At 43.4% G+C, this 13,335-nt stretch overlaps 1 protein-coding gene across 1 annotated transcript in view; it reads left to right on the top strand.

Annotated features, from left to right (window-relative positions):
- Window positions 1-226: 226 nt before the first annotated feature.
- Window positions 227-13,335, top strand: part of SRI (sorcin) — a 32,955-nt gene continuing 19,846 nt past the window's right edge. The window contains exon 1 of the mRNA XM_063452465.1: window positions 227-324. Within this exon, the coding sequence (XP_063308535.1) occupies window positions 316-324 (9 nt within the window). The 5' untranslated portion in view covers window positions 227-315. The remainder of the gene's footprint in view (window positions 325-13,335) is intronic.

Genomic DNA, 13,335 nt, shown 5'->3' with positions numbered 1-13,335 from the left:
AGTGCAGATTATTTCAGTAGAAATGGATCAATGATGCTGTCTCTGTAATCTCATAATTTGGTTCCTTCGTATCTTATATTATGTAATAGAATTAATATTGGCACCTTAATTCTATTCCTTCACTTTTATATTATCTCAGGGAGCATAGGTTCTTCAATTAGTCATCTACGTAGTTGTTTGCTAAGAGTGTGACAAACAAGTCAGCGCCTTAAACTTCTAGCATTAGTGCCCTGCCTTGCTCTGACTGCAGTGCTCAAGTGTGTTCTAAGCAACGAACAACAAAATTACCTGGGAACGCTCGATATCTCCAGAATAATGAATCAGGTAAGGATCGGAGTTTAGGCAATGGGTATTTAGTTAAAACTAAAGTTAACTATCAAAATTGAGTTTTGGGATAGGCAAGGTGGAGTATATTCTCTTAAAGTGTCTCAATGTACTTCCTATAAGATCAAGAAGCAACATCTTATATTTGTGTCCAAATTTGCATCACGTTTGGGTGTACAGAGAAGAGTAGCAGGAACCTAGAAAGCAGAGTCCCTGCAAATATCAGTTATCCTTGCCGAAACGCTCATACACTCACATGCAGAACTGATTTAATTTCCACATCATCCATTCAGTTCTTAAAAAAAAGAAGAAAAAAAAAAAGGGGAGCCTAGTCTATATTGACTCAGCTCTGGAATCTTTTTGGTGAGTTTGCCCAGTTGCTTTATAAATCCCAGATCCAGAATCCCCATTGTGTATTACAAGGACTAAATGAGGGAGCTGTTTCAGGCTGAGAAATGGGTTTAAAATTCCCACCATAAGAAAATAACAGGAGAATACTAACAGTTTCAACAATACTTTAAAATGAATTTACAAATATATTTATGGATTTTCTTCCTAATCTTAACCAACCCTCCTTCCCCCCAAAAAAAGAAAAGAGAAAGAGAAAAAAAAGAGAATTTTAGAAATAAAAATTAAAAAAATACTTTCAACTGTAAATCTGTGTGCAGATCCACACGAATACCCACATTATATAAATGGTTACCTACTCTGTATTACCTGTAAGTTACTACAGCAAACTGTTCTGATATTTGTATAATTGTCAAATATGATGTACTCGTGCTTTACCATACCATCTCTTGATGGCATCTCACCGTTTTCCATTGACTTGACTATACTCACATTGTCATGTTATCTTGAAAATCTTAAAAAAAAAAAAAAATTACATTTGTTTCGGCCGAACTTTGTTCAGTTATGCATTAGTTTTCAGACTAAATTTGGACTTTACTTTCATTTTGGAAATTCCATTCGGACACACAGAATGGACAGTTAAAATGAAGAAGAGTCAGTAACACAGCGATAGTGACAGATACAATATTATACTACTAACTTAACTTTCTTTAACTAAATAATAAATATATAAATTATATATATATATATATATGTCAGTCTGCTCTGGGTGGGTGGATGTCAAATACCAGAAGGTCAAATAGGAAGTGTTGAGTGTTAATAGGAAGGGTGGGTGGATGTCAAAATACCAGAAGGTCAAATAGGAAGTGTTGATACTTGTGCTACAAGTATCTGAAGGTACCGCAGTACCACAAACTCATGGCAACCATGAAGAAGAGGCAAGGACATCCAAGCGACATCCAAGTACCTCTGGAGAGTCAGACAGGTCCTGATATCCTAGCTCAATGGCAAAAACAAGATTCAAGCCATCAACACATATGACCTACAAGTCATCAGGTACCCAGCTGGAATAATAACCGAGCCAAGAGAAGAGTTGCTCACTATGAATGAAGGATTCCACCCAAAATTAAGCACCCAGAGATTGCACACCAGCCAGAAGAAAGGAGGTCTGGGCCTTATAAGTGTCAAGGCCACAGCCTTGAATGAAACAGAGAGCATCCACAAGTACAAGGTGGTATTATGGAGCCACAGCTGCCATAAACTGCTTAGAAGGCTCCCCTTCTATCATTGAAAAGGAAGCACCCCTAACAACAATCAACTAGACAATAAATTGCATGATATTATTGGCCTGCTGTTTGGACATAGTCCTAGAGTGGAATCCCCCAAATTGTTCCAGGGTGGGCTGGATGTGTGGTGATGCTCCAACCAGCCTTGGTCACTGGCTAGCAGTTGCAATAGCTCTTCATCTCCCCTGGTACTCCTTAACTGTAACTTCTACAGAGCTGGTGGTATTCGTAATTGTTGTAGAAGTAGCAGCTATTTTGCCTGCCCTAACACTTTCTTCCTCTTCCCTCAATAACACAGCCTCGTGATGGCTGAGGGTGTAATGGTTCATCCCGGCACTGATGAGATGACCCAATACTCTCCCCTTGCCCCCATCTCCAAGACTTCCACAGTGGTCCCAAAATCTGGTGTGGCAAAACATATTTTCCTCTATCCTTTGTGATGCTGTGGGTGGATGAGCAGCAGGAACACGACCACTGGGAGCTGGCACAGTAGCCTCTGCACTGGTACTGTGGCTAGCGGTACCAGTGGTGGGGGTGATTGTTGACACAGATACACTGGTGGTGGTAAATGTGCCATTGCAAGGAGGACTGGACCTGGAACTAGTAGTGGAATTAGTTGTACTTCTAACCGGTTTTTAAGAAATAGGTGGTGCTGATCCACTAAAGGTTAAAGTAGCTCTAGAAGGTGCTACTAATGGAAAAAGTCGAGAGAAAGGGGAATACTCCACTAGTTGATGGTGAAAAGGGGTGGAATGCTCCCTGAGGAATCTAACTCTCTTGTCTAAATGCTGTTTCTGCAAGGGAAGTGAGACTATATAACTTCCAGGAAGCACAGAAAACAATGGCACTCCTAAAAGAGTAGCACTTGTTCCCTCAGTCTCTACCTATCTAGCTTCTGGTATGGATGACTTGGCTGACTTTGCTTCTCTCTCTCTCTCTCTCTATCTGTCTATAAGCACTAAGAGGATGGAGTAGTGTTGGCAGTGGAAACAACTCATGGTTTTTGCCATTGATCCCTTGCTGTTGCTAAAGCTAGGAATAGGATTATCTAAAATAGAGGTGGTGGTAGGAAGAGCTCATGTTCCACTGCAAGTGGTTCTAGTGGTGGTGGTCTTGGGAGGTGGATCAGAAGAACAGCAGAACACGACCTACAGTCCTGCTGCTAAACTTTGTGCCAAACTTGCTCTGTTTGGCAGCTTCCATTTCCCTTTCTCCATGGACAAACGGAGAGAGGTATCCACTGTGGTAGAGAAAGACGCTGGTAGGAAAACGTGCATCTTCCTACTCACTGGGCTACTACTAGTAATTTTTTTTTACCAATAGTCAATGCTGTTGTGCTAGCCTTAAACAGCCCTGCGGTTTCCCTTTCCCATAGAAACTGCTGGTGGTGCTGGGCCTTGTTGCACTACTGCCTGCTGCTATTGGTGCCTTTCCTTGACCAAAATCTTGCACCAATGGGCCAGAAATTGAATGAGACCAAGAGGTTGGCCTCCTAGGAAGTGAGTTGAACATAGAGGCAAAACTACTTGCCCGACTAAACTGACACAGAGGCTGCGTACTAGGATACTACTAGTAGCAATAGCAGTAGCCCTTCTGATGGTGGTGGCTTTCTGAGAGTCTAGGCAAAACTGCACTGTGTGCTGTGTGCAGTCTGCCAGCAAGTGCATCCTGCAGTACTGCAAACAGAGACACAGTCTAGACCAGGCTTCCCCAAACTCGGGCCCTCCAGCCTATTTCATTCATAGAATCATGGGAGTTGTAGTTCAGCAACATCTGGAGGGCCGGAGTTTGGGGAAGCCTGGTCTAGACTATCAAAAAATTATTTATTATTATTATTTATTATTAGAAAAATATAAATTGCTAAAGAAAAAACTGCTTAACTAGACTGACTCATCTAAAATAAAATCAAGTGACGAAAAATAATGTCCTCTCGACTCACAACTACAGCAGAATAGTTACCTTCACTGCTGATGTTGATGAGAGCAAAAAATAAAAATTAATTAAACAACAGACACAGTTACTTCACTATCCTGTGAAACTAAAAGGGTGAAACATTTCAAACTTAACAAAACAGACTCTCTTACTAGTGTATTCTGTGCAAACAATGCACAAAAAAGCTGTAATACAGGGGCGGGGCCTGACAGCCATGATGGCCGGCAGCACTTTCTAAGAGCTCCGGGACCAACGAGCTAAAACAAGCAATTTATGAATAACGCGACACCCAAAGAAGCTCGGTACGACCGGAGAACAAAACAGAAACAAGCTGGGACCATGGGGAGATCCGTCCCTTACGAAAACGCCATATCATCGCCCGGCCCGGCCATGCGGCCTAGCTCTGAGCGGAGCCACGCGTACGGGGGAGGCGGCCGATCCCCCGACACAGAATAGGCGCCCTACAGAAAGCTCACATCAGCCCTGCTATCCCCCCCCTTGGACCGGAGGGGGTTATCCCGGTCCCCACTGGGGTTACTTACTGCGACACCGCTGAATGTACCCATGCAGCCACAGAAGGCACTCAATTCCCCAGCCACATTTTCACCCACACAACCTCAGGGAAGCACGGCAAGTCCCACCAACTGCCTCACTGAGCAAGCAGACGTCTCCGCGAGGCTGGACGAGATATTCAACAAGTTTTGGAGGAATCTGGCCCTGCACCAGCGGCAGCAAGTGAAAGCAAAGAAGGATGACAGCTCACCTCAAAGCCCACGAGGTACACACAAAATGGCTGCTGCGCCGGGTCCCAGGCCAACCTCACCATCCAACTCCCTATGTCACACAGCGCACTGAAGCCGGGACCGCACGTTCTTCTCCTGGGCTGGGAAGCCACAAGGGCGAGCACCCTACATACTGCCTATGCACCCACAAAGGCACCCAGGGAACGGCACTCCCGATGGCCCACGGCCCTAACGCACGCCGTGGGGGGACCCATCGACACAAGGGAACGACCATCATCTCAGCTAGGGCAGTGGAGTGGCCACAGATCTATCACAGCGCCAAGTCAAGAGCCACGCGGGGCACGACACTGAAGCAGCGCCCACGCAGACAGCAGCGCCCACGCAGACAGCAGCGCTACCGTTACCTACGGCAATACACCAACAAGGCATTCCGCCCATCTCCATCGGAGTGGGACAAGGACACTCCACTTGCCAGTAACTTCGAAGCAGGCCCCCACAGCGACGGGGGGATGAGCCAGCCCCTGGAACCATTGACGCTGCACTATAATATGCCCCAGGAGAACTCCAAAGTATCCCCAACATCTCTCCTGGTGCTGGGCATAGGCTGACAGTAAACCACAAAGGTATATACCCACAGCCTCTGCTGCTGAGGACGCTGTCTATGCCACACTGCAGCCTCCTAAACAGAGACTCTCTAACAATGTAGGACTTAGGAAATATTCACTGTTCGACTGTTTTGACTCAGCATTCTCATGATATTCTTCTCATACTTGTGTAATGCCTTACCATACTCATCTATCACACTCTCAGATAGCCTGTCAACTACTCATTTAAATAGGCCAAACCTGTCTGCCTGACAAATTCTATGTGTATTTCTCTTTCCATACACTCGTGACTAGCATATACCATACCAACGCTCTCACATAGCTGCACACACCTGTGTAATGCATGCTGACCACACAAACTGAATACTAGCATTCATAGGACATGCATAACTAACTTGAACTCAAACTGTATTGCTAAACATGTGTGTAGCTGTCTTAAACGTACTCTACTCTCAATATAAAAATGTGCCGACTCAGCGTAATGGAACAGAGCAACAGTTTTAAATGTTTAATACCTCACGTCATATGTTTCATTGTGAATAATGCATATTTTCTGCATTTGTTTATTGTGATGATGCAGGAAGATTTGTTAACTCATGCACAACAAAAAATAAAGAATAAAAAAAAAAAAAAGCTGTAATACAAGATGAGATATTAGAAACTTTATACTAAATCCTTAACTTACCCAACTTACCCAAAATCCTAAAGGCCTTCAGGGAATTTGGCGACATTTCCAACTTAAAGATCAACTTTTCTGAATCCTATATTTTGAACGTCACAACTCCAAGAAACCGCGCTGACTCCCTATGCCGTAGCTTCCCGTTCCAATGGTCCGACCATAAAATTAGATACCTGAGCACATAGTTGACCAAGCGAAGGGGGGGATCTATTTAAGGAAAACTTCACCCCCATGCTGGAGACATTCCAGCGGGACATAAAGGATCTCCTTCCTGTACTCCATGCTGCAGGGGGAGACCCCTGCAGAAAAAATGCTGTTCATGGGCAAATGGGAAACAGCCCTACAAAGGACATTCACAGACATGGAGTGGGAGAAGATCTGCTACCTCACACTGCTGTTTAGGCTCTTAGCCATCTGGTACCGCACACCAAATCTCCTACACTTCATCAACCCCGGACCACTCTAACATTTGCTGGAGATGTGAAAAAGAGGTAGGCACCACCCTACACTTATGGTGGGACTGTGAGAGGATTAGGCCATACTGGGTGGGAATTCATGGCATGTTAGAGATGTTCTCCGATGCACCAACCCCCTTAGACCCGGCAGCGATGCTCCTCCACCACACGATCACCCCCAGATCCAAATACAAGAAATCTATGATAGGCATTGCCGCGAGTAGGGGCATATCCCTTAAACAAATTTAAAATTACAAGTGACTGGACAGCTATTGCTGCACAGTCACTAGTGCAATAAATAGGGGGGGGGGGGCTGGCACAGGTAAAATCCTGCTGCCCCTACCTGTGCCAGCCACCCCCCCCCCCTCCCTGCAGTAGGGGCATATCACCTAAACAGCGAGCAGCCTGCTTGCTGTCATTTAAATCAGTATTTTACATAGAAGTGAGTGAGAGCTATGGTAAGAGAGAGTACATGTAACAAAATGTTATAGTAAAACTATGACAATGTTGCAATAGGAAAAAGTAGCTATTTAGATCTAAATAGCTACTTTTCCCACGGTACTCTTACCAGCTCTCTCACTTCTATGTAAGTTTAAATGACAGCGAGCAGCCAGTGTCTGCTCGCTGTTATAAAACTAAATATAAATCAATATGGGGGTCAATAGGACCACCATATTGATAAAAAAGGAGGTTAAACTCTCCCCAGTGTCCCTACTTGCGGCATAGAAACATAGAAACATAGAATGTGACGGCAGATAAGAACCATTCGGCCCATCTAGTCTGCCCAGTTTTCTAAATACTTTCATTAGTCCCTGGCCTTATCTTATAGTTAGGATAGCCTTATGCCTATCCCACGCATGCTTAAACTCCTTTACTGTGTTAACCTCTACCACTTCAGCTGGAAGGCTATTCCATGCATCCACTACCCTCTCAGTAAAGTAATACTTCCTGATATTATTTTTAAACCTTTGTCCCTCTAATTTAAGACTATGTCCTCTTGTTGTGGTAGTTTTTCTTCTTTTAAATATAGTCTCCTCCTTTACTGTGTTGATTCCCTTTATGTATTTAAATGTTTCTATCATATCCCCCCTGTCTCGTCTTTCCTCCAAGCTATACATGTTAAGATCCTTTAACCTTTCCTGGTAAGTTTTATCCTGCAATCCATGAACCAGTTTAGTAGCCCTTCTTTGAACTCTCTCTAAGGTATCAATATCCTTCTGAAGATAGGGTCTCCAGTACTGTGTACAGTACTCCAAGTGAGGTCTCACCAGTGTTCTGTACAATGGCATGAGCACTTCCCTCTTTCTACTGCTAATACCTCTCCCTATACAACCAAGCATTCTGCTAGCATTTCCTGCTGCTCTATTACATTGTCTGCCTACCTTTAAGTCATCAGAAATAATCACCCCTAAATCCTTTTCCTCAGATGTTGAGGTTAGGACTCTATCAAATATTCTGTACTCTGCCCTTGGGTTTTTACGTCCAAGATGCATTATCTTGCACTTATCCACATTAAATGTCAGTTGCCACAACTCTGACCATTTTTCTAGTTTACCTAAATCATTTTCCATTTGGCTTATCCCTCCTGGAACATCAACCCTGTTACATATCTTAGTATCATCCGCAAAAAGACACACCTTACCATTAAAACCTTCTGCAATATCACTAATAAAAATATTAAAGAGAATGGGTCCAAGTACAGATCCCTGAGGTACCCCACTGGTGACAAGCCCAAGCTTCGAATATACTCCATTGACTACAACCCTCTGTTGCCTGTCACTCAGCCACTGCCTTACCCATTCAACAATATTGGAGTCCAAACTCAAAGCCTTCTATGTGCAACAGTGTCAAAAGCCTTACTGAAATCTAGATAAGCAATGACTACTGCACCACCCTGATCTATAATTTTAGTTCGCCAATCAAAAAAATCAATAAGATTAGTTTGGCATGATCTCCCTGAAGTAAACCCATGTTGCCTCTGATCTTGAAATACATGTGTTTTTAGATGTTCAACAATCCTATCCTTAAACATGGTTTCCATCACTTTCCCCACTACTGAAGTAAGGCTTACTGGCCTATAGTTGCCCGACTCCTCCCTATTACCTTTCTTGTGAATGGGCACAACATTCGCTAACTTCCAATCTTCTGGGACTACTCCTGTTATCAATGATTGGTTAAATAAATCTGTTAATGGTTTTGCTAGTACGCCACTAAGCTCTTTTAATAGCTTTGGGTGTATTCCATCAGGTCTCATTGACTTATTTGTCTTTACTTTTGAGAGTTGAAATAGAACCTCTTCCTCTGTAAACTCACGTGTAATAAATGACTCATTTATCCTTTTTCTTAACTGAGGTCCCTTTCCTTCATTTTCATCTGTAAATACCGAACAAAAATATTCATTGAGGCAGTCAGCTAGACCTTTATCCTCATCTACATACCTTCCTTCTTTTGTTTTTAATCTAACTAATCCTTGTTTTACTTTTCTTTTCTCATTTATGTATCTAAAAAAAGTTTTGTCCCCCTTTTTTACGGACTGTGCTATTTTCTCTTCTGTGTGTGCTTTGGAAGCTGTGAGTAGGGGCATCTTGCCTAAATTGAAATTTTAAAACACTAGTGACTGGGCGGCTATAAAACACTAGTGACTGGGCGGTGTATTCCCCCCATGGTGGGGAATACACAAGTTAAAAAAGTGTAAAAAGTGGCTAACACTCTTATTGGTTAGTTTAAGTCAACCAATCAGAGTGCTAGCCACTTTGTACAGCGTGGGAAAATTCCAAAGACAAGGACATTAGGTCCCCCCCACAATTATTATATTAGGGTCCCCACCCGCTGGTAATGGGTGATGACGGGGGGACATAAGGCCCCCCCCTTATTATTATTTTAATGTCCCCACCCGCTGGAAATGGGTGGGGACTAGGGGGACATTAGGTCCCCCCCCTTATTATTATTTTAAGGTCCCCAACCGCGGGCACTGGGTGGGGACTGGGGGGGACATTAGGTCCCCCCCTCATTATTATTTTAAGGTCCCCAACCGCAGGCAATGGGTGGGGACTGGGGGGACATTAGGTCCCCCCCCCACAATTATGTTAGGATCCCCACCCCGCGGGCAATGGGTGGGGACCGAGGGGGACATTAGATCCCCCCTAACATTATTATGTTAGGGTCCCCACCCGCGGGCAATGGGTGGGGACCGGGGAGGGCACTATGTCCCCCCCACTTTAACGTGTGTGTTCCCTGCCATGGGGGAAGGGTCAGGTCAGGTCCCCCCTTATTTAACTAGCGACTGGGCAGCAATAGCCGCCCAGTCACTAGTGTTTTAAAATTTACATTTAGGCGATATGCCCCTACTCACGGCAGGTTTAACCTCCTTTTTTTTTTATCAATATGGGGGTCCTATTGACCCCCATATTGATTTATATTTAGTTTTATAACAGCGAGCAGACACTGGCTGCTCGCTGTCATTTAAACTTACATAGAAGTGAGAGAGCTGGTAAGAGTACCGTGGGAAAAGTAGCTATTTAGATCTAAATAGCTACTTTTTCCTATTGCAACATTGTTATAGTTTTACTATAACATTTTGTTACATGTACTCTCTCTTACTATAGCTCTCACTCACGTCTATGTAAAATACTGATTTAAATGACAGCGAGCAGCCACTGACTGCTCGCTGTTTAGGTAACATGCCCCTACTGCAGCTCCCTGCAGGATTTTACCTGTGCCAGCCCCCCATTTATTGCACTAGTGACTGTGCAGCAATAGCTGTCCAGTCACTTGTAATTTTAAATTTGTTTAGGCGATATGCCCCTACTCGCGGCAGGGAGGATTTAATCTCCCTGTTATTGATTTAATCTCCCTGTTATTGATTTATAATTAGTGTGTAATGACAGTGAGCAGCCACTGGCTGCTCGCTGTTTAGTTGACGTGCCCCTACTCGCGGCAATGCCGCGAATAGGGGCATTCAGGAAGATTTAACCTCCCATTTATTAATATGGGGGTCATAGTGACCCCCATGGATTTTAATGCAGGGGGGGTAGTAATAATTGTTTTACAAGGAGGGAGCTGGTAGAGATGCCGGCTCCCTCCTTGCTTTTAGTTTTTTTTTTTTTTGTGCTGTTTTCGTCCTAATGGATGAAAATTAACCCATTTTTAATTATTTTCGTCCGATAACGAATGGTTTGAAGACGAAATTCGGGATTGACAAATGAAATTTTTCTTTAAAACAAAATCTTTCGTAGAAAACGAAAATTTCATTGGTGCACATGTCTAATCTATGGCCATTTTAAATGTAGCCAAACAAGCTATACACTGAAACAGGGGCCTGCGAGCCCGCATTGTACTGAACCATCACTTTCCTTTTGCTTTTTTTTTTTTCTTAATGTATAATTTGTTATTGTTAATATTTTATGCATATATATATATATATAATATTGGGATACAGAAGAGAGAAGTGGGAAAAAGGGAACAGTACATAGTTTATTATTACACACTATTAAAAATAATATTATTCACAGTATGCATTAATCCATGTAAGACAATTGATTACAACAATATTCTTTTGCTATTTCTGACCGAGAGCTGCGTGTCTCCTTGTTTTTGCTACATGCTTGGCATATATGTTCAATGACATGAACGAAAATAATACAAATTATATTTAAAAAAAAAAAAGAAATACAATTAAAACACAGTCACACCCAATTAGATGAAAATTATAAATGATTGATGCACTTAAAATATCTAAGTATAACAACAACAATACAGTGGTAGAACTAATGTAGAGAGGGCCCTGGTGCAATAATCTTTTGGGCCCTCTCTACATTTTTCGGTAAAAAGGTAGATCCCCATCTGTCATGCAACTTCCACAATGCAAGGCCAGCTGGGGGTCTACAATTTGCCCATCTTTGTAGAGTTATATTTGTGAGCAGTGTGTGTATTTATGTATAGATTATGTGTGTGCATATTGGGATGTATTTGCATGTACTGTTGCCACTGGAATGCAGTTGTGTACTTGAGTGTAGTGTTATAATTTTTGTGTTTTAATACAGTGGGTGGGTTTGTATGTAAGAATTGTATTTACATGCAGTGGAGTGTTTGGATTTAGTATTGTATTTTAAATGCGCATGACGCATGTACATTGTGTGTAGTATTGGTGTTTGAGTGAAGGGCTGTGTTTGTATATAATTTTGGAGTTTGAATTCAGGGGTGTGTTTGTACTGTTTGTGTTTTGGAAGGATGTGTTTGCATGTTGTGTTGGTGTTGGTGTTTTGGATTGCTGCTGGCTGAGGCTAATGTGGTCTGCAGCAGCTCACTGCCCTCCGCCTCCTCCTCAATCCTACGCGGCGCTCTTTCTTCATATTTAGGAGGAAATAACAGCTTCCTCCTAGCTCTGCTAATATCACAGGGAACTTCAGTTATGAAACTATAATCTGGTGTAACAGATCAGCCAATGCGACAGGAAGACACAGCTCCCAAGTGTCCCTATTTAGGATGGACAGTCCTTATTTTGTGCCCAAATCCATCTGTCCCTCTTTTCTATACTAATGACCCTATATTCTAGGAGCTCCATATTGTTGGTCTCCTCAGTAATAAAACTCAGTAATGTGACTTTAAAGGGATTCTATAGTTTTAGGAAAACAAATCTGTATTCCTAACACTAAAGTGCTCTCTACAAACCACGAGGCCCCAGTGCGAAAATTGCCCTGGGGCCCCTGGGCCCCACATAGGTCTACCCCCCATACGTCTACTTCCTCCCCATATGTCTACTTCTCCCCTCCCCCCATACGTCCACCCCCCTTCCCACACACACACATGCAGACTAACAGATACACATGCAGACACACACATAAACACACACACATATATACAGAGACACACATACATAAAGGCACACATACATATATACACAGAGACACATACACACATACATACAGACACAAACACACACACACATACAGAGACACATACATACAGGCACACATACAGAGACATACATACAGACACACATACACAAACACACACAAAATGTTTTAGTCACCCTCTTGTTTCCTAACTTTAAAATGCAGGAGGGTGACTTTTCTGGGGTCCAGTGGTGGCTTAGGCTGATGGGAGTCAGAGTTCCCACTCTGACTTCCTCTCCTTCCTCCCGCGCAGCTCTCTCTGATAGCATCTGACATCATCACAGAGGGTCCGGTCGCGCTGTTAAAGCGCCGTAACGCTGACAGGGGTGCCCTGGATATTTATTACCATTGGGTGGCCATAACAACATGGGCCACCCAATGGACCCCTTCAATGTGGCCACGGCGGTTACTCCGCGCGGGCCGGGGTCGCAACACATGGCTGCAGGCACCCAGCCACCCTGCGGACCCGCCCGCCGTCATGTGTTGGAGTGACGGGTCCGGTCGCAGCTGCGACCGCGGTAGTTCCACCAGTGTCTGGCCTTAAATTTGAAATTCACATTGAGTTTTCACTTTAGTAAATAATATTGTCTGTGTCATCTTGAAAGTAACCACGTGTACCTGAAATTTCTTCTCTTCCCTACCGCATGCCAATTAAGTGGTTATGGTTCCCAGAGTCCACTAGCACCCTCTTTCTTTTAAGAGTGATATATATATATATATATATATATATATATATATATATATATTAATCAATTGTTTATTTATAAATTCAGAACTGGACATTGATGTAGTGTAAAGTTGTTAAAGTGACACTGTCACCATCTGGGGACTTTGCAGAATTCACAGAGACTGCCTATGGTGACTTCCCTGCTTGGAGTCCGGTGGCTGGGGGGGCAGGTAAAGTGAGTTCTACTTACCTGATGTGGCGGACCGCCTGGTACCCAAACTGGGTACCTCTGCCAATTCATAATTTCTAGTAATCACCAAGTACCATAAGCACTGCACCAGGACACCGTAAGCACTTCCAACCCCTACCCGCCACAGCTTGGCTGCAGTCTCACCTTCCAAG

The sequence above is a fragment of the Pelobates fuscus genome, chromosome 4, assembly GCF_036172605.1.
Source record: "Pelobates fuscus isolate aPelFus1 chromosome 4, aPelFus1.pri, whole genome shotgun sequence".
Taxonomy (NCBI): domain Eukaryota; kingdom Metazoa; phylum Chordata; class Amphibia; order Anura; family Pelobatidae; genus Pelobates; species Pelobates fuscus.
This window is presented reverse-complemented; position numbering and strand designations above follow the sequence as displayed.